Source organism: Callithrix jacchus, chromosome 18 (assembly GCF_049354715.1).
Source record: "Callithrix jacchus isolate 240 chromosome 18, calJac240_pri, whole genome shotgun sequence".
NCBI lineage: Eukaryota > Metazoa > Chordata > Mammalia > Primates > Cebidae > Callithrix > Callithrix jacchus.
The window spans coordinates 10132801-10159296 of NC_133519.1; the positions used below are offsets into that span (position 1 = coordinate 10132801).

The 26496-nt window shown below is 42.4% G+C and overlaps 1 protein-coding gene across 2 annotated transcripts in view; it reads right to left on the reverse strand.

Annotated features, from left to right (window-relative positions):
- Window positions 1-4065: 4065 nt before the first annotated feature.
- The window catches only part of ANP32E (acidic nuclear phosphoprotein 32 family member E), a 43916-nt gene continuing 21485 nt past the window's right edge, over window positions 4066-26496 (reverse strand). For both annotated transcript variants that reach the window (XM_035279676.3, XM_002759862.7), the window contains exons 2-7: window positions 24052-24201; window positions 22527-22649; window positions 21372-21537; window positions 18634-18815; window positions 9082-9136; window positions 4066-6431 (exon numbers count right to left, since the gene is read on the reverse strand). In XM_035279676.3, coding sequence (XP_035135567.1) covers window positions 6361-6431; window positions 9082-9136; window positions 18634-18815; window positions 21372-21537; window positions 22527-22649; window positions 24052-24111 — 657 coding nt within the window. In that variant the 5' untranslated portion in view covers window positions 24112-24201 and the 3' untranslated portion in view covers window positions 4066-6360. The remainder of the gene's footprint in view (window positions 6432-9081; window positions 9137-18633; window positions 18816-21371; window positions 21538-22526; window positions 22650-24051; window positions 24202-26496) is intronic.

The following is a 26496-nucleotide window of genomic DNA, read 5'->3' on the forward strand; positions in this document are numbered from 1 at the left end:
TCCCCTGGGACTCTGACAGATAACGTACCTCTAAACGTACCCGCAAAGGTCACTTCGTCAATTTAAGCATTGAAAATCTCCCAATCTGTCTATTCAAGCCTATCAAAAATCTAAGTAGTGATGCTGAGATAACGTGGTTGGTCCAACCCAGTGGTGCGTGAGGGGAAACAGGGCTTAGAGATATTTAATCTTCAAAATGGAGTCCTTTCCTCATTTCCCTGAAATAAGAGAACTGGGTAAAAAAGCAAAATGGATGAGGCTGAGTTCTAGATCGATAATCCTTCACGTACTGACTGCTATAGCCCAGGAAGCTTGGCAATGGTTCCTGTCACATATCGCAATATGCATGGCTTGGTAAAAATACGTCTTAGTAAAACTGTCCAATTTACTGAAAAAATTTCTCACCCGTAATCCTTTCCAGAAAGATTTAACTAATTTCCCACAGATAAATCCTACACTACAGAAATGGGCTTGTTCTTAACTCAGCACATTCTCACAAAAGTGGCCTGTGGTGGAGCAGAGTGCAACATAGCTCAAAGCGCTGGACTCGCAGGAGCTTCGCTGCAGACTTGCAGTGACAGTGACGGCTGCTTCCCTTGGTTTCCGCTGCTGCTGCTGTCATTAGTTCTTTAGTAGTTTCAACTGCAGTTCCTTCCATTACACTTAAAGATTCTTCTCCGGTCCCCAGAATTCCTTAGGCACAGCTCTCTATATAAATGGCTTTGGGCCAGGAACGGTGGCTCACGCCTGTAATCCTAGCACCTTGGGAGGCCGAGGCGGGTGGATCACCCGAGGTCAGTAGTTCGAGACCAACCTAACCAACATGGAGAAAGCCCGGTCTCTACTAAAAATACAAAATTCGCCAGGCGTGGTGGCGCATGCCTGTAATCCCAGCTACTTAGGAGGCTGAGGCAGGAGAATTGGCTGAACCCAGGAGGCAGAGGTTGCGGTGAGCCGAGATCACGCCATTGCACTCCAGCCTGGGCAACAAGAGCGAAACCCCGTCTCAAAAAATGATAATAAAAACAAAAACTAAAACAAATGGCTTTGAAAGCCACTGACTACGCTCCTGGTGTCTACTCAGTGCCCAGAGGAATGGACTCTGGGAGAAAATCCTTCCAGTAGCCCCTGTGAGCTAACTCTGGGGAGTGACTCCAACCGGGAAAAGTCACAACCAAAGTGGAAAAGAGATCGTAGCCTTCATCATCTGCAAGATGGTGCAGTTTATTTAATAGAAAATAATCAATATGCCGCCATAAATTATTTTTTCATTTTTTTAAGATAATAGAAAATCAGAGAAAATAGGCAAGTGCTTCCAGTGTCAGAGTTACTTCTTGACGCTAGAACAGGTGGTTTTCACCTGTGTGCCTATTTGGTGGCTTGTGTCAGTATTAACCATCAACATGGATGTGTCCATAAGTGACCAAGTCCAAACAAAAATCAACAAAAATTTGAAATATTTGTAAACATTCGTGAAGTAGAAAAGGTCATACCTGCTTCTGATTCTTTATTAATCCGGGTTTAGGGGTTTTTATTTATTTACTTACTTGTTTGTTTGAGACAGAGTCTTGCTCTGTTGCCCAGGCTGAAGTGCAGTGGCATGGTCTTATTCAACTGCAACCTCTGCCCCCCAGGTTGAAAAGATTCTCCCGCCTCAGCCTCCGGAGTACCTGGGATTACAGGTGAGTGCTACCACCCCTGGCTAATTTTTATATTTTTAGTACAGATGGAGTTTCGCCATTTTGGCCAGGCTGTTCTGGAACTCCTAACTTCAGGAAATCTGCTTGCCTCAGCCTCCCAAAGTGCTAGGATCACCGCACCCAGCCCTGGTGCAGTATTATGGGATAACCCGACTTCAGGGTCTTACTACCCAAAAATGTGACTAGATTTTTTTTTTTTTTTGAGACGGAGTTTCACTATTGTTACCCAGACTGGAGTGCAATGGCACCATCTCGGCTCACCGCAACCTCTGCCTGCTGGGCTCAAGCAATTCTCCTGCCTCAGCCTCCCGAGTAGCTGGGACTACAGGCGCGCACCACCATGCCCAGCGAATTTTTGTATTTTTAGTAGAGACAGGGTTTCACCTTGTTGACCAGGATGGTCTCGATCTCTTGACCTCGTGATCCACCCGCCTCGGCCCCCCAAAGTTCTGGGATTATAGGCGTGAGCCACCGCGCCCGGCCCTAATGTGACTAGATTTTTAGGAAATCATGTATTTTAGGTTGGGTGCAGTGGCTCACGCCTGTAATCCCAGCACTTTGGGAGACCAAGGTGGGCAGGTCACTTCAGGAAAGGAGCTCAAGGCCAGCCTAGGCAACACAGTGAAACTCCATCTCTACTAAAAAAAAAAAATATATATATATATATATATATATATGGTCGAGCGGGGCATGGTGGCTCCTGCCTGTAATCCCAGCTACTCGGGAGGCTGAGGCAAGAGAATCCCTTGAACCGAGGAGGCAGAGGTTGCAGTGAGCCAAGATCACGCCACTGCACTCCAGCCTGGGCAACAGAGCAAGACTAGTCTCAAAAAAAAAAAAAAAAAAAAATTCCCTGGCTATCAACTCATTTTTAATTTCCATTTTGTGGTGTAACCATTCCCCTTCAAGTTAGGGTTTGTAACACAAATAACTGCCTCAGATGAAGTACCCAGGCCAGATTCTCAAGTCTTAGGCTGAATTAGTACATGAAAAAGACATGCAGTAGTAGAATTCTATAATTAAGCAACAGCTGCAGAATATCATTGCATCCAGTACTAGAAACAAGAGAGGGGAAACTCTCAGCAACTGAAAGCATGTCACAATCCAAAGCCTCTCTTTAAAATATAGAACAAACTATACTGAAAAATGTTTTCAATCACGATCTCTCACTGAATTGCTTCATTAAAATGTGTGTGGTTCTACCGTGTTCTGTAACCAAGAGGTGAACGGTTTTGAATTTTTTAGATATAAAACATGGAAAAAAAATTAATTTCAGTCAACAATACTTCAGTATTTCCCATCTCTCAGGAAGCAGAGTTCAATAATTAAAGTATCTTTTCAGTATTTTTTTTCTGAGACGGAGTCTCACCTGTCTCCCAGGATGGAGTGCAGTGGCACAATCTTGGCTCACTGCAACCTCCACCTCCGAGATTCCAGTGGATTCTCAAGCCTCAGCCTCCTGAGTAGCTGGGATTACAAGTGTGCACCACCACACCCTGCTAATTTTGTAGAGATGAGGTCTCATCACATTGGTCAGACTGGTCTCGAACTCCTGACCTCACGATCCATCCACCTCGGCCTCCCAAAATGTAGGAATTATAGGCGTGAGCCACAGAGCCAGGCCTGAATATCTTTTCTTTTTTGTTAATCAATGAGAGCTTCTTATGTTGCTCAGGTTGGCATTGAACTCATAGCCTCGCCTCCTCAAGCGCCAGGACAACTGGCCAGAGCCACTGAGGTTCCCTCAATACCTTTTCGCTATTAAACTGTAAAGAATCATGAAAACATTACTAATTATACTTGTGCCTCACCTTTATAAAATTCCAGTTGTCTACATATGACCATTTTAAAAATCACTTACCACAGGGAAACCGAAAAAAAAGAGAGCAGAAAAAACATGCTGTTTCAAGTTTTTTTGCTCAAGGTAAACATTTAAGTATTAAGTATATTTGTATTTATATTATCAAGATTCAGAACATAAACATACAGTATAAATGGAGAACTTCAGATTCATTTTAGAAAAAGAAACTATCACACTATTGTATATCACAATAGTCTTATAATCGCTTTAATAAACCACAGATAATACAAGTATAGGTAATAAACTTATTACTTCAAATCAAACTGCAGAAGCACTGGCTCAATTTGCAACCCCAAAAGGAAAATTAAGAGAATCCAGACTTTTTTTCTGCCTTTTAGAAAAGAAGGAAATAAAAATGATGAGTTAAACTATTAAATCGTAATGCTTATATCACATCCAAGTATTTAAATCAGTTAACTTTCGAGCTGCTGGTTTTTAAAAAAGACCTTCAAAGCCACCAATGGTATTGTTGAAAAAGTGAATGTTATACACTGAAACTAATCATTATAACAAATCTTCAATTTATTTGAAGCAATTCAGTTTCAAAAACTTTAAGTTACAGCAGTCACAGAAAAAAACAGGGAACGGTCAGAAACAATAAAAATCAGGAGTACTGCAATTTTTTCTGTTTGTTCTTAACACTGTGATGGCTTTATTCAAAACACAGTTGCACAAAAGTATTAACTTCAAAGTTTTAAAGGAGATTCTTGAGGAACTTAACACACTATATACATCCTGCCATACAAAGAGCATTAAAATAGGACCGAAAACTTCTACAAAATATAAAACCCACCCTTACTTATTTGCATGAAAATACCACCCACAAAGCTAAGTAAGTCTTAAAAGTTACCTGGAGGCTCTAATTGTTGTTTTCAAACCAAAGTACTCTTAATTTTGATTGCACAGTAAGATGATTGATAAGAAAGTCAATATATAGATTTCATTTTAAAAATAAGTATTTTTGTAATCTGGCATAGTATGTAATGAGAAGTGTTAGGAACTAACAGGGCATTTAAATTTTTAAAAGCAGAAGAGAAACGTTAGTATTTTGGAGATTCCAATCCCCTCACTGCACTTACTCCAAGGGTTTTACTTCAGTCAGTTTACAAAAGTCAGAAACTTTTGTAGTTTCTCCACAAGTAACATCATAATTTTTATGTTTAAACATCAAGTCACACGTTTATACAGTAGAAGCAGTAGCAGCAGTACTATACGCAGTATTTAAACGGGTCCCAGGTACAGAAGCATAACTTCAATCAATCTGCCAACATGAACTTTTTAAAAACTGACAAATATTCAAAACAAAGGGAAAAATTTAGATAGTCAAGGTTTAAAAAGCCATTGCCTTGAACACTGAGCCGCCATAGCAAAGGGGGAGATACACTTGTCTATTCGTTATGTTTTATTTAGCAGCCATGTAAGAAAACACACACTCACATCCCAAATATTTTTCTACTTTTAATGGACATACGCTTGAAAACAAATCTTAATTTTAATGTCAATTTAGTTTTAAATATTTTTCAACTGCTTAGTATATTCCAATTAAATGCTATTCTTTTATCTGGTAATGCTTTAAAACTGTAGGAATTAAAGGTTCTACTCAGAAAAATTAGGACTACTTTGCAGAGTGGTATTCAAAACATGTGAGAAGCCAACTTTAAAATTTGACTTTAACGTCTTATTATCACCCGGCAATTGTTCTGAGTTTGGGGAACACTAATACTGCTTCCAAAACCACCCCCTGCTTTTCTTTCTTCATCCTGCTAATAGAATCTTAGATGTTGTCGACCAAGAAACATTTATGGTAAGCAGAGCTAACTGCATAAAACTGTATTGATAATATATTCTTAGGTCAGAAAATAGTCAATTTCTTTCACTTCACTTATATAAACCCAGACAGGACTGAAAGGTAGTTGAGGTATAAGACAAAAGGTTTTCCTGGGTATTCACAAGTTTCCCAACTTCCTTTTGAGAGAGCAGGAGGGAAGCGAAACAAGAAGGGGAGGTGATTATAAAGAAATTGCTGAGAAGAAAAAGAATGCACACCTAAAACAAAACAAAATAAACCGCCATCGGCATGTCATGATTGGCAGCCTGATGAAAGGGCTCATCTGCATGTCTCTGGACTTAGTATAAGCGATTTTTCCTTCAAAGATAAAATCAGTCCTTCAAAGATGGAATTATCAGTCACCACTAAATCCATGAACTATGTTACTGAATAGAACCTCCACAAAACCTGTGAACTATGTCGCTGAATAGAACCTTTACTATTCTGCTTCTACTTCCAAGTTACTTGCGACAAAAAAGCAACCAAACACTCTTACTCAAAAAAAAGGTAACTGCCTTCAACTAAAGATCCCTGGATCACCTCTAAAAAAATAACCAACTTACCACTCAAGAGACTATTGTCATTTCATATTACAGCAAACTGTCATTTCAGTTAATTTATAAATAAGGAATGAAACGCCTCAAACTACACCTGTGTAAAAGTGATCATGTTTTAATTATGAGCTAAAAATGCCTAATACAGTAAGCTTGAATTTTAAAAATGAAGAGTCTAAATAAATTGCTAGGGAATTCCACAATGGTACTTAATGAAAATTTTTCTCTACATACAATATGATCATTAACAGACTAGCTCTTATTTGGAATGATAAGGCAAAAATAGTAAAACCACACTTTTCCTATAAAAAGTTACACATTATCTTCTGTAGGGATAGCTATCGTACATGAAGAAACAAAGACGTGATCACTCTATTGCACACCCAGAAACATTAGAGAATCTGGTCTTAGAATGATCTAGTCGTCTTCTTCCTCTCCATCATCTTCAGCATCTCGTTTCCTCTTCTCCCCTCGAAGACTTTCTTCTTCTAAAACAGTGGAAGGAAAAATGTAAAAGGCTTAATTTTAACAAATGAGCATTGGTTCCATTACAAAGTTTTGAATCTTAGTGAAAAGTTAATGGCAGGGCCTAGCGAGGTGGCTCACACCTGTAATCCCAGCACTTTGAGAGGCCAGGCAGGCAGATCACTTGAGCCCTGGCCAACAAGGTGAAACCCCATCTCTACTGAAAATACAAAAAATTAGCTGGGTGTGGTGGTGCGTGCCTGTAATCCCAGCTACTCGAGAGACAGAGGCAGGAGAATTACTTGAACTCAGGAAGCGGTAGGCAGAGGTTGCAGTGAGCCAAGATCGTGCCACTGCACTCCAGCCTGAGAAACAGAGCAAAACTGTCTCAAAAAAAAAAAATAATGAAGTTAATGGCAGAAGAAAACTGGCCAGGTGCAGTGGCTCACGCCTGTAATCCCAGCACTTTGGGAGGCCAAAGCGGGCAGATCACTTGAGGTCAGGAGTTGGAGACCAGGCCAGCCAACAGGGTGAAAACCCCATCTCTACAAAAATTAGCTGGGTTTGGCGGCAGGCGCCAGTAGTCCCAACTACTTAAGAGGCTGGGGCAAGAGAATCGCTTGAACCCAGGAGGCAGAGGTTGCAGTGAACCAAGATTGTGCCACTGCACTCCAGAATGGGTGACAAAAAGAGACTGTCTCAAAAGAGAGAAGGAGGATAGGAGGAATGGACCAAGGGAGGGAGGGAGGGAGGGAGGGAGGGAGGAAGGAAGGAAGGAAGGAAGGAAGGAAGGAAGGAAGGAAGGAAGGAAGGAAGGAAGGAAGGGGAGGAGGAAGGAAGGAAGGAAGGAAGGAAGGAAGGAAGGAAGGAAGGAAGGAAGGAAGGAAGAGGAGGAAGGAAGGAAGGAAGGAAGGAAGGAAGGAAGGAAGAAAGGAAGGAAGGAAATTATACTTCGTTTCCTCTCTGAATTTTTTTAAATTTGAGTAGGTTGAAAACAGACTTAGAAATCCATAAATAATCACAGTTTGCTATGCACCCTTGTGGCCATATCATGAAGTACAGATTAAGAAACTAGGGGCTTGACATCAATGCAATTGTTAGTAAACTTTAAAAATTATTTTGAGGCTCAGCTGGGCACAGTGGCTCATGCCTGTAATCCCTACACTGGGAGGCCGAGGTGAGCAGATCACAAGGTCAGAAGATCAAGACCATCCTCGCTAACATACTGAAACCCGTCTCTACTAAAAATACAAAAAATTAAAACGACATCGTGGCATGCGCCTGTAATCCCAGCTACTCGTGAGGCTGAGGCAGGAGAATCGCTTGAACCCAGCAGGCCGAGGCTGCAGCGAGTGGGGATCATGGCACTGTACTCCAACCTGAATGACACAGCGAGACTCTGTCTCAAAAAAAAAAAGATTATTTTGAGGCTGGGTGCAGTGGCTCACATCTATAATCTAAGCACTTTGGGAGGCCAAGGCAGGAGGATCGGTCGGGCCCAGGATGTCAAGACCAGCCTGGGCAACAGCAAGACCCCATCTATACAATAAATAAAAATATTAGCAAGGTGTAGTGGTGCACATCTGTAGTCTCACCTACTTTGGAAGAGGCTGAGCGGGGAGGATAGCTTAAGCCTTAGAGGTCGAGGCTGCAGTGAGCTATGAATGCCCCACTGCACTCACTGCTGACAGAGACCCGTCTCAAAACAGTAAAAGAAAATAAAAATATTGGTTGGCCATAGTGACTCACATCTATAATCCGAGCACTTTGGGAGCCCAGGGTGGGCAGCTTGCTTGAACCCAGAGTTCAAGACAGCCTGGGCAATATGGCAAACTCCATCTCCACAAAAAAAAAAAAAAAAAAATTAGTGGGGTGTGACGGTGTGTCCCTATAGTCCCAGCTACTTGGGAGGCTGAGATTGGCGGGGGAATCACCTGAGCCCAAGGAGACTGAGGCTGCAGTGAGCTGTGCACTCCAGCCTGGGCAAAAGAGTGAAACCCTGTTTCAGATTTAAAAAAAAAAAAAAAAAAAAAAGGCTGGGCACAGTGGCTCACACTAGTAATCCCAGCACTTTGAAAGACTGAGGTGGGTGGATCACTTGAGGCCAGGAGTTCAAGACCACCCTGGCCAACATGGCAAAACCCCATCTCTACTAAAAATACAAAAAAAAAAAAAAAAAAATCAGCCAGGAATGGTGGCAGGCACCTATAATCCCCGCTACTTGGGAAGCTGAGGCAAGAGAATCACTTGAACCCAGGAGGTGGAGGTTGCAGTCAGTGGAGATTGCACCACTGCATTTCAAGCAAAAAAAAGAGGCCGGGCACGGTGGCTCAAGCCTGTAATCCCAGCACTTTGGGAGGCCAAAGTGGCTGGATCATGAGATCAAGAGATCGAGACCATCCTGGTCAACATGGTGAAACCTGTCTCTACTAAAAATACAAAAAAAAAAAGTTAGCTGGGCACGGTGGCGTGTGCCTGTAATCCCAGCTACTCAGGAGGCTGAGGCAGGAGAATTGCCTGAACCCAGGAGGCGGAGGTTGCGGTGAGCCGAGATCGCGCCATTGCACTCCAGCCTGGGTAACAAGAGCGAAACTCCGTCTCAAAAAACAAATAAAAATAAAAAAATAACTATGTCTTTAACTTTAGAATTTGTTTATGGCGAATGTAACTCACCTTCTTCTTCCTCTTCTTCTCCCTCTTCAACATAGTCATCATCATCTTCTTCATCCTTGAAATTCAAATATTCAGTTTGAGAATTAAAAAATCATAACAGATTTTTCACTCTTGTAATAGATTCCAGTAAGAGCAAATAAACTATGGTTATTCTGTCTTTTGACAACCTCTGCCATTCTTTTTGTTTTATTTATTTTTTAAATTTTTTTTAAAAATATAGATGGGGTTTCACCATGATGGCCAGGTTGATCTTGAGGCCAGGAGTTCAAGGCCACCCTGGCCAACATGGCAAAACATGACCTCAGGTGATCCACCCACCTGGGCCTCCCAAAGTGCTAGGATTATAGGCGTGAGCCACCACGCCCGGCCAACCTCTGCCATTCTTATAAAGGTCTTTTTACAAACCTAACTAAATCTCCAGGTTTTTTTTTTTTCTTCTTCTTTTAATGTCTTTCAACTATAGCTTTTTCCCCTAGGCTTCCTTTTTTTTTTTTTTTTTTGAGCGGAGTCTCACTCTGTCACCCAAGCTGGCGTATAGTGTCGTGATCTGGGCTTACCCACTGCAGCCCTATAGCCTCTGCCTCCCAGGTTCTAGCAATTCTCCTGCCTCAGCCTCCTAAGTAGCTGGGATTACAGGTGTGAGTCACCACACCTGTCTAATTTTTGTATTTTTAGTAGAGACAGGGTTTCACCATGTTGGCCAGGCTGGTCTTGAACTCCTTATCTCAGGTGATCCGCCTGCCTTGGCTCCCAAAGTGCTAGGATTACAGGCATGAGCCACCATGCCAGGCCAAGTCTTCTTCTTCTTTTTTTTTAATGTTTAATTTTTATGGGTAGATAGTAGGTATACGTATTTATGGGGCATATGAGATATTTTGATACAGGCACAAAAGGTATAGTAATCACAGTATAAATGGGGAATACAGCATTTTTTGTGTCTCCAGTTTCTTTTTTTTTTTTGAGACAGAGTTTCTCTACCCAGGCTGGAGTGCAATGGCACGATCTCGGCTCGCTGCAACCTCCGACTCCTGGGTTCAAGTGATTCTCTTGAAGAATGCTAGTTTAAAGCATTACTTATTTTCATAAAGAAACTGGAGGCTGGGCACGGTGGCTCACGCCTATAATCCCGGCACTTTGGGAGGCCGCGGCGGGTGAATCACGAGGTCAAGAGATCGAGACCATCCTGGTCAAGATTGTGAAACCCCGTCTCAACTAAAAATACAAAAAATTAGCTGGGCATGGTGGCGCGTGCCTGTAATCCCAGCTACTCGGGAATACAGTAGCAATAGCCACACTTAGCTACTGAGCATCTGAAATGTAACCAATGCAAATGAGAAACTGAAATTTTTATTTTATTTAATTTTAATCAATTTAAATAGCCACATATGTCTACTAGCTACCACAATGGACAGAGCAACTTTTGACTATTTTAAAAACAAGATCTTCTATTTTACAGACCAAAGTAGTAATAATCTGAATCCCAGCCTCAATTTAGTTATAAATGTTGAGTATTAACTTTATCTATCTATGTGTTGAACAAGTCTCTATCTCTATGGACCTCAGTTTTCCAATCCATAAAAGTATTCATCTAGAAAAACCTATAATAAATTTCTTACACATCTAAAAGTCTGCACAACAAAATAGCAAATGTCAATTAAAAATCATGATAAACCTTGATCTGCAACTCTTATGAAACAGATTGTTCTAGAAAGCTAAGATTTAAACATTGCCTGGAAGCATCATAAGCACTTTAAACTCTTGCCAGTTGGAATATACATCTCTAAAACGCACCGTATACTCTTCTACCATTTTATGCGGAAACTTTTTCTTGAATCATGGTCCTCACTTTGATCATGAACATTCTAACATTAACATATGCTGATTCCCTCAGAGCATATTCATATATGCAGGACAGTTCTATTCTTTTTAAAGACTATGGCCTCCATTTTGAGTTGTTTCTTTTCCTAGTGTTTTGCCTTCTCTTTTACCACCAGTTACTATTTCAATTATAGAATCAGAAAAAAGATCAACAGAGAATTGAATATTTTTTAGAAAAGGTTGAACTTGAACATTCTCCTACAAGTAAGATAGCTTTTGTTACTTATATTGGCAGCTCAGAGGCCTTTTGTACTCACTGTCTTGCTCTTGGCTATGTTCCAAATGGCTGAGTTCCAAACAGATGAAGTGCTACATGTTTAAAAAAAGTGAACCAGCCGAGCACAGTGGCTCATGCCTGTAATCCCATCACTTTGGGAGGCCGAGGCGGATGGATCACGAGGTCAAGGGATCGAGACCATCCCGGCCAACATGGTGAAACCCCGTCTCTACTAAAAAATACAACTATTAGCTGGGCATGGTGGTTGGTGCGCGCCTGTAATTCCAGCTACTCGAGAAGCTGAAGCAGGAGAACTGCTTGAACTTGGGAGGCGGAGGTTGCAGTGAGCCATGGTAGTGCCACTGCACTCCAGCCTGGCACCTGGTAACAGAGCGAGACTCTCTCTCCAAAAGAAAAAAAACAGTGAACCAGCCAGGAGCAGTGGCTCATGCCTGTAAACCCAGCACTTTGGAAGGCTGAGACAGGCAGATCACCTGAGGTCAGGAGTTCAAGACCAGCCTGGCCAACATAGTGAAACCCCATCTCTACTAAAAATACAAAAATTAGCCAGACATGGTAGCGGGTGACTCCCATCTCATTTGAAAAAAATATCCTGGGCCGGGCTCACGCCTATAATCCAAGCACTTTGGGAGGCTGAGGCAGGTGGATCACGAGGTCAAGAGATCGAGACCATCCCGGTCAACAAGGTGAAACCCTGTCTCTACTAAAAATACAAAAATTAGCTGGGCATGTTGGTGCGTGCCTGTAGTCCCAGCTACTCGGGAGGCTGAGGCAGGAGAATTGCTTGAACCCAGGAGGCAGAGGTTGCAGTGAAGCTGAGATCATGCCACTGCATTGCAGCCTGAGTGACCAAGTGAGACTCTATCTCAAAAAAAAGTAAACCAATCTAGGTCTGCTTTCCAATGCCACAAAAGTTTACGGGTCTTCAAAACTACTCTAACAACTGAAAAATGCCAAGAACCACTGTAGTTAGGAAAAACTTGAACAAATCTCCTTTTTCACAGTATTCACCCCCCTTTATGTCTAGAAATATTAAACAGAATCTATTCTTCCAGCATTTAGCTAGAAGCCCATGAGAAACTGAACTGCATGATTATTTTTTTTTAATAAGGAGTCTCACTGTCACTCCCACCTCCATTTTTAATTAAATACACTATACACACATAAAGTCCTTCTTTATACATATTAAACCCTTGCATCTGAAGAACAGCTGAAATAAAAAGACTCAGCTGGGTGTGGTGGTTCATACATTTAATCCCAACACTTCGAGAAGTCGAGATGGGAGGACTGCTTGAGGCCAAAGCTAAAGACCAGGCTGGTCAACATAGTGAGACTCCCATCTCATTTATAAAAAAAAACTGTTTTAAAAGAAACAAACAAAAAAAATCTATTTAAAAATATATATGTGTACACACACACACGTATGTATGTTGGCCAGGCTGGTCTCGAACTCCTGACCTCAGGTGATCCACCTGTCTCCGCCTCCCAAAGTTCTGGGATTACAGGCCTGACCCATCAGGCCTGGCCCCACCTCTTCTTTTTTTAATGAACAAATTCAGCAACGAAAGCCACATTCAATCTTCCCCTTTCCCCCACTTTTTTTTTCTTCTTCAGTTTAGTCTGCAGTTTTTCCTGATTTTCATTGTGGACCTTTTTATGCTCTTTGCTATCTCATCTATTCCTTTTGCTCCTTATAGCTTACTGGTTTTCAGGTATGGAGATGCTTTATAATGTTTCAACTGACAGTTATAAGATTGACTTCTGATACAAGAATTATGCAGTTGGCCAGGAGCGGTGGCTCACATCTGTAATTCCAGCACTTTGAAAGGCTGAGGTGGGCAGATACCTGAGGTCAGGAGTTCAAGACCAGCTTGACCAACATTAAGAAACCCCGTCTCTACTAAACATACAAAATTAGCCAGGTGTGATGGCACATGCCTATAATTTCAGCTACTTGGGAGGCTGAGGCAGGAGAATTGCTTAAACCCAGGAGGCAGAGGTTGCGGTGAGCCGAGATCGCACCACTGCACTACAGCCCAGGCGACAGCGCAAGACTCCATCTCAAAAAAATAAAATAAAATAGGCCGGGTGCAGTGGCTCACGTCTGTAATTCCTGCACTTTGGGAGACCAAGGTACGCAGATCACAAGGTCAAGAGACCGAGACCATCCTGGCCAACATGGTGAAACCCCATCTCTACTAAAAAAAATACAAAAATTAGCTGGGCGTGGTGGCAAGCGCCTGTAGTTCCAGCAACTCGGGAGGCTCAGGCAGGAGAATAGCTTGAACCCAGGAGACGGAGATCACAGTGAGCCAAAATTGTGCCACTGTACTCCAGCCTGGTGACAGAGCAAGATTCCATCTCAAAACTAAATAAATAAATATTAAAAAATTAAAAAAATAAAGAGGATATTTAAATATTAATAATTTTTAAAACACTTAAAATATTAATCACATTACTTGGTAATTTAGAAAAGCCCCAGTTTAAAAAGCAAATTATTCTCTAAATCTTATTTTAAATAAAATATGATTAATTGATTCATGTTTTTGGGCCCCCTTTATTTAAAAAAAATGCACTAGATCATATCTCTCAATGTAAGCTCAGCTTTCACTAGACACTTGCTCAGTACAGACTAGAGTCTTCTTTTTATTAGTAGGAAATAAAATCTCATTTGTGCTATAAGTGGTTCAAGGGAACCATAATTCCCAATCCTCCTAAAGCCTCCACCTCCTTTTGTTTTGTTTTGTTTTGTTGAGACGGAGTCTCACTCTGTTGCCCAGGCTGGTGTGCAGTGGTGCAATCTTAGCTCACTGCAACCTCTGCCTCCGGGTGCAAGCGATTCTCCTGCCTCAGCCTCCCAAGTAGCTGGCATTACAGGCATGCACCACCATGCCTGGCTAATTTTTTGTATTTTTAGTAGAGATGGGGGTCTGGTCTCACCATGTTGGCCAACCTGAACTCGAACTCCTGACTTTAGGTGATCCACCCGCCTTGGCTTCCCAAAGTGCTGCAATTACAGGTGTGACTGACTGTGCCCAGACTTTTTTTTTTTTTTTAAGAGACAGGGTCTCACTCTGTCACCCAGGTTAAAGTGCAGTTATACGATCACAGCTTACTGTAGCCTCAACCTCCCAGGCTGAGGCAGTCCTCACACCTCAGCCTCCTTAGTAGCTAGGAATACAGGCCCATGCCACCACACCCGGCTAATTTTTGTATTTTTTATAGAGATGGGATTTTGTCATGTTGCCCAGGTTGGTCTTGAATTCCTGGCCTCAAGTAATCCTCCCACCTCAACCTCCCAGTGTTGGGATTACAGGCATAAGCCATTATGCCTACCCCCACCCCCACCTCCATTTTTAATGAACTACACTATATATATACACAAAGTTCTTCTTAGCTGGGCGCAGTGGCTCATGCCTGTAATCCCAGCACTCTGGGAAGCCAAGGCAAGCGGATCACTTGAGGTCAGGAGTTTGAGACCAGACCTGGCAACATGATGAAGCCCCCATCTCTACAAAAAATAGAAAAATTAGCCAGGTGTGGTGGTACATGCATGTAGTCTCAGGTACCAAGGAGGCTGAGGTGTGAGGACTGCTTGAGTGCAGGAGGCAGAGGTTAGAGTGAGCCCAGATGATGCCACTGCACTCCAGCCTGGGCAACAGCAAAATCCTGTCTCAAAAAAAAAAAAAAGTCCTTTTTCATAAATATTAATTCTTTATCTCTGAAGAATAGCTGAAATAGGAAGAAATAAAAAGACTCATAAAAAAATAGCTAATCAAATATACTTTTTATTTCCTTCTAATGTCTTTCAAAATCTCAATAGTCTCTGAAGCTTCTACCGTCACCTTCTAAAACAAGACTTCTTTTAAGAGACAAGGTATCGCTGTGTTGGCCAGGTTAGTCTTGAACTCTTGGCCTCAAGCAATCCTCCCACCTCCACCACCCAAAGAGCTAGGATTATAGGCGTGAGCCACCATGCCCAGCCTTAAACAGGGCTTCATTTTAAACATCCAAATTATCTCATCATGAATCAAAACTACAGGTCCCTACCAGTCCTACAATGACTTAATGTTTTTTATATATATACACACATATACATATATGTATATATATATAAAATACACATATGTGTATATTATACATATTCATCTATATATGTATGTATATATATAAACACATATTTACATATATTAAAATACATATTTTATAAATATTAAATATATAAATATAATATATAATACATACATATATTATATATATATATAAAATGCATATTTTTATCTTAGAGATTTTTGCTCTATACTTCACCATGTCATTTTTTGGTTAATATTTTCCAGTACTCAATGGAATGATAAACCTAAACATTTGCAGTTAGTTGAAGGTAATTTTTTTTTTTTTGAGATGGAGTGTCACTCTTGTTACCCAAGCTGGAGTGCAATAGCACAATCTCAGCTCACTGCAACCTCTACCTCCCGGGTTGAAGCAATTCTCCTGCCTCAGCTTCCTGGGTAGCTAAGATTACAGACACACAACACCATGCCTGGCTAATTTTATTTTTTTGAGATGGAGTTTCACTCTTGTTGCCCAGGCTGGAGTGCAATGGCAGGATCTTGGCTCACTGCAAGTTCAAGGCTCCACCTCTCGAGTTCAAGCAATTCTCCTACCTCAGCCTCCCAAGTAGTTGGGATTACAGGAATGTGCCACTATGTCCGGCTAATTTTTTGTATTTTTAGTAGCGATGGGGTTTCTCCACATTGGTCAGGCTGGTCTCGAACTCCCAGCCTTAGGTGATCTGCCCACCTCGGCCTCACAAAGTGTTGGGATTACAGGTATGGACCACTGCACGCAGCTAATTTTTTGTATTTTTAGTAGAAATGGGGTTTCACCATTTTGCCAGGCTGATATTGAACTCCTGACCTCAGGTGATCCACCTGCCTCGGGCTCCCAATGTGCTGGGATTACAGCCGTGAGCCACTGAGGCCATTTTTAAATTACTTAATACTAGGCCGGACGCAGTGGCTCATGCCTGTAATCCCAGCACTTTGGGAGGCCGAGGCGGGCAGATCACCTGAGGTCAGGAGTCTCAGACCAGCCTGACCAACAAGGAGAAACTTCATCTCTACTAAAAATACAAAATTAGCTGGGCGTGGAGGCCCACGTCTGTAATCCCAGCTACTCCGGAGGCTGACGCAGGAGAATCACTTGAACCTGGGAGGCAGAGGTTGCAGTGAGCCAAGATCATACCATTGTGCTCCAGCTTGGGTAACAAGAGCAAGACTCCATCTCAAAAAACAAACAAACAAATTACTTAATACTACATAGACTTAGAGAGGAACTAGCAAAGAAAATAAAAACCAAATGCAAAAGAATACAATTCATTATTTTTACCAAATAAAAACTTAAAGGAGAAAAATGTTGAAATTATACACTAGTGTAAACCAAATAGCTTAACTTTCTCTATGAATACTTGCAACACTTAACGTTCTGGTGGGGCACAGTGGCTCATTCCTATAACCCCAGCACTTTAGGAGGCCAAGGAGGGTAGATCACCTGAGGCCAGGAGTTTGAGACCAGCCTGGCCAACATAGTGAAACCCTGTCTCTACTAAAAATACAAAAAATTAGCCGGGCATGGTGGCTCACGCCTAAAATCCCAGCGCTTTGGGAGGCTGAGGTGGGTGGATCACTTGAGGTCAGGAGTTCGAGACCAGCCTGGCCAACTTGGTGAAACCCTGTTGCTACAAAAAATAGAAAAATTAGCTGGGCATGTTGGCATATGCCTGTAGTCCCGGCTACTAGGGAGCCTGGGAGGCAGAGGTTGCAATGACTCAAGATTGTACCAATGGATTCCAGCCTGGACAGTAGAGTGAGACTGTGGCAGGAAAAAAAAAAAAAAGGAGGAGGAAGCAAAGGGTAGAAATGAAGGGCCTTGTATGTCTTGGGGGCAACAGGGAAACATTCAAGGGTTTCAAGGCTAGTGTATAATCACATTTGCATTCGACTGAACAGACAGCACTGTGGAGAATACTCCTAAGTAGTGATGCTGTATTCAGAGAGACTATTTAGAAAGCTGCTACAAAAGTATACACGAGAGTTAATTAGGAGAAGGAAACAAGTTTCCCGAGTGCCTATAATGTGCCAGGGTCTACATTCTACACATAGATGATCTTGTTTTTGTTTTGTTTTGTTCTGAGATGGAGTCTCACTCTGTCTCCAGACTGCAGTGCAGTGAGTGGTGCAATATCCGCTTACTGCAACCTCCACTTCCTGGGTTAAAGCAATTCTCCTGCCTCACCCTCCCAAGTAGCTGGGATTACAGGCAACCGACACCATGCCCACCTAATTTTTTTTTTCTTTTTTCTTTTTAGTACAGATGGGGTTTCACCATGTTGGCCAGGATGGTCTCAATCTCCTGACCTCGTGATCCATACACCTCAGCCTCCCAAAGTGCTGGGATTACAGGCATGAGCCACCACGCCCAGCAATTATCTTGTTAAATCCTTAATCCTATGAGGTTGATATATCCTCGTTTTTTGTTTGTTTCTTTTTTGAGACAGAGTCTTGCTCTATTGCCCAGGCTGGAGTGCAGCGGCATGATCTCAGATCACTGCAATCTCCACCTCCTGGGTTCAAGTGATTCTCAGGTCTCAGCTTCCTGAGTAGCTGGGACTACAGGTGTGTGCCATCATGTCTGGCTAATTTTTGTTTTGGTTTTGGTTTTTTTTTTGAGGCGGAGTTTCGCTCGTTACCCAGGCTGGAGTGCAATGGCACAATCTCGGCTCACCGCAACTTCCGCCTCCTGGGTTCAGGCAATTCTGCTGCCTCAGCCTCCCGAGTAGCTGGGATTACAGGCACGTGCCACCATGCCCAGCTAATTTTTTGTATTTTTAGTTTCGCCATGTTGACCAGGATGGTTTCGATCTCTTGACCTCGTGATCCACCCGCCTCGGCCTCCCAAAATGCTGGGATTACAGGTGTGAGCCACCGCACCCGGCCCAATTTTTGTATTTTTAGTAGATACAGGGTTTCCCTCCCCATGCTGGCCAGGCTGGTCTCAAACTCCTGACCTCAAGTGATCCACCCACCTTGGCCTCCCAAAGTGCTGGGATTACAGGTGTGAGCCACCACGCCCAGCCTAATCTGTTTTATAGATGCAGAAACTGAGGTTCACAGACATCTGTAAAATGTTTCCACCATACCATGACATTGAGGCTATAACGGATTTGAAAGTTATCTGGGAGGTAACATCAATAGGTGTTTATGATTATCTGGATGTAGTCTGGAATGGAGGACAATGAGAAAAAAGACAGGTGGATAGACATTTGCACACTCACAACCTAGAAACAATTCTCAGATTGCTATAAAACGTACTTTACATAGTACTTAGCCCTATGCCTAGAAATTAATTTTCAGTGCAGGTAAGTAGGGTGTATTCACCTGAATTTCTTCTTTCATTAAGTATGAGAGACCCACTTCCTCTTCTCCCTCTCCCAACTCTGAACCTCCTTCATCTTCATCCTCATCCTCATCCTCCTCTTCCTCTTCCTCCTCCTCTTCCTCATATCCTTCAGGTGGACCAGCTTCATTTTCCTCTTCCTCTTCATCATCTTCGTCTCCATCTTTAAAAAATATTTTAAAGATGAGTAAATGACTGGGCAAATGTTTCTCCCTCATATGTTGATGCTTTTTACCTCTGCCCAACCACTTCAAACTCTTAAGCCAATAGGTGGAGAGTAACTCAGAGCGATAGTTTTTTTCTTTAAGATTTCTGTTTGCAACATTCCTAGTTATTCCTACAAACCATACGTGAGAAATATGGTTTCTAAATACTGGTATCCAATATCATATATATAGATTTTCATCAAAACATTACATGCACTAAAGTTTGTTTTACTTTTGTTTTACACTTCAAAACTTGCTTGTGAGATGGTGGAAGGGCTGCAGAGAAAAGGGGAGGCTTATATACTGTTGGTCAAAATGTAGATTAGTTCAGCAACTGTGAAAAGCAGTTTGGAAATTTCTCAAAGAACTAAAAATACAACTAGCATTTGACCCAGCAATCCCATTACTGGGTGTACACCCAAAGGAAAGTAAATCATTCGACCAAAAAAAATGTGCCCTTGTATGTTCACGAGAGCACTATGCACAATAGCAAAGACACAGAACCAACCTAGGTGCTCCTCAACAATGGAACGGATAAAAAATGTAGAACAGGCCGGGCGCGGTGGCTCAAGCCTGTAATCCCAGCACTTTGGGAGGCCGAGGCCAGTGGATAACGAGGTCAAGAGATCGAGACCATCCCGGTCAACATGGTGAAACCCCGTCTCTACTAAAAATACAAAAAATTAGCTGGGCACGGTGGCGCGTGCCTGTAATCCCAGCTACTCAGGAGGCTGAGGCAGGAGAATTGCCTGAACCCAGGAGGCGGAGGTTGCGGTGAGCCGAGATCGCGCCATTGCACTCCAGCCTGGGTAACAAGAGCAAAACTCCGCCTCATAAAAAAAAAAAAAAAAAAAAAAAAGTAGAACATACACACCATGGAATACTACACAGCCATAAAGAAAGAATGAAATCATGTCCTTTGCAGCAACATAGATACAGCGGGGGGCCGTTATCCTAAGTGAATTAATGCAGAAACAAAAAAAACAAATACTGCATGTTCACACTTATAAGCAGGAGTTAAACACTGGGGACACAGGACATAAAGATGGGATCAGACACTGGAAACTTCAAAAGAGGGGAGGGAGAATGGCTGAAGAACGACGTATGAGGCACCATGTTCACTATTTGTGTGACAGGATCAGTAGAAGACCAAACCTCAGCAGCAGACAATATACCCACAGAACAAATTTGCACATGTACCCCTCCTCAATCTAATATTAAAAATACACCTGCTTATCAGTAATTTCATCACTTCATAACACTGCTTATCCATCAAATTTCTTTCTTCTTTTTTTTTGAGACAGAGTCTCACTCTGTCGCCCAGCCTGGAGTACAGTGGCACCATCTCAGCTCATTGCAACCTCCGCCTCCTGTTTCCAAGTGATTCTCCTGCCTCAGCCTCCCGAGTAGCTGGAACTACATGCGCGTGCCACCACGCCGAGCTAATTTTTTGTACTTTTAGTAGAGACGGGGTTTCACCGTGTTAACCAGGATAGTCTCGATCTCCTGATCTTGTGCTCCGCCTGCGTTGGCCTCCCAAAGTGCTAGGATTACCGGTGTGAGCCACCACTCCCAGCCGATCAAATTTCGTTTTACAATGAAAAACTTTTCACTGGATAGTAACAAGCAGTATCCCATTACTAACAGCTATTCTGTCATCTGATCTGTTAGTCATCCACTTATCTAAAAATGTATACTCATAATCTAATTCTAGAATATTTTTCATCACCTCATAAAGAAATCCCATACCCATTAGCAGTCACCCTCCCATTTTCCTCTCCGCCAGCACCAAGCTACCAATAATCTACTTTCTGTCTCTATAGATTTGCCTGTTCTGAACCTTCTGCCTATTCTGAATCACATATAGATTTTTTTGTTTGTTTTGTTTTTGAGACAGAGTCTCACTCTGTCGCCCAGGCTAGAGTGCAGTGGCACGATCTCAGCTCACTGCAACCTCCGCCTCCTGGGTTCAAGCAATGCTCCTGCCTCAGCCTCCCACGAACTTTCAATATAAATGAAGTCAAACAATACGTGGCCTTTTGCGTCTCTCTTCTTTCACTTAGCAGAACATCTTGAACGTTCATTCAGGTAGCACGTATCTGTACTTCGGTCATATTTATGGTGGAATAATATTGCACTGTATAAACCACATTTTCTTAATCCATTCATCAGTGGATAAACACTTGGGTTGCTTCTACTTTTTGGCTGTTATAAGTGGTTCTTTTTTTAAAACATACTATGTAAGAGGTTGCCACTTTTACTGGGTGTACAACTTTCTACACATATAAAATTTCACAGAGCTTCATGTTATAATAGTCACTAAATCCCTGAAACTATAGGAAATCTAAGAGAAGAAATACCAGCTAGAGCTATGAGTTAATTTTTTCTTGTCATACTAATATCCTGTTGTGGGTTTTTTTTTTCCACACCTAAATTTCCAGGCCCAATCTAATTTGCACAGCTAGAGCAGAGGCTACAATTACCACACACTGATGAGTATTAAAAATTATTACCCTCGTCGTCCTCCTCTTCAGAGTCTGGTGCTTCATTGTCCTCCTGATCAAATCCATCTAAGTATGTGATTTGCTGCAGCAGTTCAAAAATACTTTCTCTATAATCTTCCAGGTTTGTGATCTCACAGTTAAACAGGTCAAGACTTTTCAAATTTTTAAGATTTTGCTGGAAAAGTAAAGTTAAAACTTACATTCAAGATTTAAAATACCATATTATTCTTTTTTTTTTTTTTTTGAGATGGAGTCTAGCTCTGTCACCAGGCTGGAGTTCAGTGGCACCATCTCAGCTCACTACAACCTCCACCTCCCAGATTCAAGCAATTCTCCTGCCTCAGCTTCCCGAGTAGCTGGGATTACAGGCACATGCCACCACACCCAGCTAATTTTTATATTCTCAGTAGAGATGGGGTTTCACCATGTTGGCCAGGATGGTGTCAATCTTCTGATCTCATGATCTGCCCACCTCGGCCTCCCAAAGTGCTGGGATGACAGGCGTGAGCCACCGTACCCAGCTACGTTATTTCTTTTCAGTTCATGATCCAGAAAATATATATTTGAAATTAAGAATGATTTTTGTATTTTTTTAGAGTTTTATAATGAAGGGCTATTATTATCAAGCACAACCAGCTCACCTGGCTAATTTTTTAAAATTTTTTATTTCTGTAGAGACAGGGTCTCACTATGTTGCCCAGGATGGTCTCAAACTGCTGGACTCAAGCGATCCTCCCACCCCTGCCTCCCAAAGTGCTGGGATGACAGACATAAACCACTGTGCCCAGCCTCCAGTCTTTTTTCAAAATCAGAATAAGTGTCACTTTTTCTTTTCCTTCCCTCATACCAAGAAAGAAGGGGGTAAATAAAAAAATAACTCAAAAAATAATCAAGAAGGAAGGTAAAGGAATAAGAGGTAAAAAAAAATACTGGAAATTTTAAAATCAGATAGTCAACTCCTTAAAGTTGTCGATTAAATTTTTCATTGATTTAAATACTCATCTGCATATTTTACTCTAAAGGAAAAGAAAGCAGTAACTGCCTAGATCATAACATACAAAAAATTCAGAAGTTTCAAGAGTTAAAGAGAAATCAGTAAGACAAACAAATCTCAGAAAATTTAACCAGAAAAAGCAAGCCCAGAGACAAAACCGTTCCACTTACCAGAGCTTCTACTGTACTGAGATCTTTTATTTTGTTTCCACTCAGATTGAGGTAGGTAAGATTTGGACATTTCTCTGCCAGGACTTCTAAGCCTCCAGAAATTATATTGTCACTAAGCTCCAACTATATATTCAACACAGGAAAAAAACAAAGAATAGTAAACGTAGCATGTCAGAGTTTTTTTTTGTTGTTTTTTTTTTGAGGCAGAGTCTCACTCTGTCACCCAGGCTGGAGTGCGGTGGTACAGTCTCCACTCACTGCAATCTCCACCTCCTGGGTTCAAGCAATTCTCCTGCCTCAGCCTCCCGAGTAGCTGGAATTACAGCTCCCGCCACCAGGCCCAGCTAATTTTTATATTTTTAGTAGAGACAGGGTTTCACCAAGTTGGCCAGGCTAGTCTTGAACTCCTGACCTCAAGTGATCCACCTGCCTCGGCCTCCCAAAGTGCTGGGATTACAAGCGTGAGCCACCGAGCCTGGCGTATCAAATATTTTTAAAGTATATCAATTTAAAGCAAAAAAAAAAAAAAGTCATTCTCTCTGGCTTCAAGAAATGATCACTACAGATCGTTAATTTCCAAATTCCTACCTATATCTGCCAAACAATGTATTAGAACATCTACATAATGGGCTCCTAACCCTGCCTGGATTCTAGTTGTACTACATTTGGATTTCATGATGTGAGAAAAATATTTGATTAAATTCAAATTTGTGTTATAAGGCAATTCCACCATTAGATTTAAATTTCTAGGCCGGGCAGAGTGGCTCACACCTGTAATCCCAGCACTGTGGCAGGCCAAGGCAAGAGAATCACTTGAACCAAGGAGTTCAAGACCAGCCTGGACAACATGGTGAAACCCTGTCACTACAAAAAACCACAAAAATTAGCCAGGTGTGATGGCACATGCCTTTAGTCTCAGCTACTGGGGAGGCTGAGGTGGGAGTATGCTTGAGGCTGAGAGGCAGAGGTTCAAGTGAGCTGAGATCACACCACAGCACTCCAGCCTGGGGAGCAGAGTAAGACCCTGTCTCAAAAATAAATGAATAAATAAGGCCGGGCACAGTGGCTCACACATGTAATCCCAGCAGTTTGGGATGTCAAGGTGGGCAGATCACAAGGTCAGGAGTTCAAGACCAGCTTGGCCAACATGGTGAAACCCCATCTCTACTAAAAATACAAAAATTAGTCAGGTTTGGTGGCGAGCACCTGTAATCCCAGCTCCCTGGGAGTCTGAGGCAGGAGAATTGCTTGAACTTCGGAAATGGAGGTTACAGTGAGTCAAGATCACCCCACTGCACACCAGCCTGGGTGACAGAGTGAGACTCCATCTCAAATAAACAAAGGAATAAATGAATGAATGAAAGCATATTAGAGTTGACGCACAAAATCCTATATAATGTTTTCTTATCTCTAGAAACTTAAAAACTTCTAATTAGCAAGCAGAATGGTCATTCAATTTGGCTAAACACTAGACATAATAGTCATGGCTTTGAAATCATGATGCTTCCCGTAAACGCCAACTTACTTTTCGAAGTTTATTTAAGCTGGGAAGCCGGGCCAGTGAACTCAGTTCCACATTAGCCATACTCAGAAATTCTAGTTCTTTGAAAGTATCATTCAGGCCTTCAATTTCCCCATTGACACACAGGCAATTATCAAGGACTAACTCTGTCACCTGTAAGAGGGAACACATTAATTAATGATTCTTTCGTTTGTAATCTTTTTAGCTATAGACTTGGGTCTTGAGACACTGGAAACCACCAATCTCCAGTTTGATCGCCCATTAGTTAAAACAAAACGCAACACAACAAAACCCCATCAATCCCCTTACACAGAGCCTTTTCATCTTCCCCCAAAACTAATATTCAATCTTAAGTCATCACTATAAGTAATCTTTTTTTTTTTTTTTTGAGACGGAGTTTCGCTCTTGTTACCCAGGCTGGAGTGCAATGGCGTGATCTTGGCTCACCGCAACCTCCACCTCCTGGGTTCAGGCAATTCTCCTGCCTCAGCCTCCTGAGTAGCTGGGATTACAGGCACGCGCCACCATGCCCAGCTAATTTTTTATATTTTTAGTAGAGACGGGGTTTCACCATGTTGACCAGGATGGTCTCAATCTCTTGACCTTGTGATCCACCCGCCTTGGCCCCCCAAAGTGCCGGGATTATAGGCTTGAGCCACTGTGCCCAGCCCAGGTAATCTTTTAAACTTCTTTTTTTGTATGTTTTTTTTTTTTGAGATGGAATATCACACTGTTGCCCAGGCTGTAGTGCAATTGCAATAGAGCGATTTTGGCTCACTGCCATCTCCGCCTCCTTGGTTCAGGCAATTCTCTGCCTCAGCCTCCCAAGTAGCTGGGACTACAGGTGCGTGCCACCATACCCAGCTAACTTTTTTTGCATTTTTAGTAGAGACGGGTTTTCACCATGTTGGCCAGGATGGTCTTGATCTTCTGACCTCGTGATCTACCTGCCTCGGCCTCCCAAAGTGCTGGGATTACAGACATGAGGCACCGCACCCAGCCATCTTTTAAATTTAAACTTGGACTAAAGTTCAATATCTGCTTCAAATCACTGATGCATAAGAAACAAACTTTGGGCTGGGCATGGTGGTTCATGCCTATAATCCCAGCACTTTGGGAGGCCGAGGTGGGTGGATCACGAGGTCAAGAGATCCAGACCATCCTGGTCAACATGGTAAAACCCCATCTCTACTAAAAATACAAAAATTAGCTGGGCATGGTGGTGCGTGCCTGTAGTCCCAGCTAACCGGGAGACTGAGGCAGGAGAATTGCTTGAACCCAGGAGGCGGAGGTTGCAGTGAGCCGAGATCGTGCCATTGCACTCCAGTCTGGGTGACAACAGTGAAACTCCATCTCAGAAAAAAAAAAAAAAAAAAAAAAGAAGTTCTCATGTGAAACCTGTTCTGACCCTGATGAAGAAGACCCTCAACATCAGGGAATATATTTATGCAAGGAGGGGGAACTTGAGCTACCAGGAAAAGATTTAAATGAGTTGCCCTAAAACCTACAAAGGGCCGGGTGCGATGGCTCCACCTGTAATCCCAGCTCTTCAGGAGGCGGAGGCAGGTGGATCACTTGAGGTTAGGAGTTCAAGACAAGCCTGGCCAACATAGCGAAATCCTGTTTCTACTAAAAATACAAAAATCGGCTGGGCTTGATGGCAGGCACCTGTAATCCCAGCTATTCAGGAGGCTGAGGCAGGAGAATCACTTGAACCTGGGCGGCAGAGGTTGCAGTGAGTCGAGGTCATGCCACTGCACTCCAACTTTGGTGACGATTAAGACTCTGTCTCACCAAAAAAAAAAAAAAAGAAGAAGAAGAATAAAGAAGAAGAAACTGTTTAATCACTTTTTTTTTTTTTGAGACGGAGTTTCACTGGTTACCCAAGCTGGAGGGCAATGGCACGATCTCGGCTCATTGCAACCTCCGCCTCCTGAGTTCAAGCAATTATCCTGCCTCAGCCTCCCGAGTAGCTGGGACTGCAGGCGCGCACCACCATGCCCAGCTAATTTTTATGTTTTTAGTGGAGATGGGGTTTTACCTTGTTGACCAGGATGGTCTCGATCTCTTGACCTCGTGATCTACCCGCCTCGGCCTCCCAAACTGCTGGGATTACAGGCTTGAGCCACCACACCCAGCCTGTTTAATCACTTCTTTAGTTTAAACCCCCTTCCCTTTGGTTGATAAATGCCATCATAACTCAAAAGAAACCTCCTTACCCTTCATGAAGAAATGTTAGAAAACTTCTGGGAACAGCCCAGAGGGTGTCATTTCTTCTCACATCCAGGCCAAACAGTATCACCCAGAACAATACATTCTTAACAAAATGTTACTTCTCCCTACCACTGTGGTATAATAGCATTTCTGTGCACTTCTCCCCATTCCTGAGGAAGTGGGGCTGAATTCCCTATTAGGTAAGAGTTGTAGTAACAAACTTCCTGGTGTAGG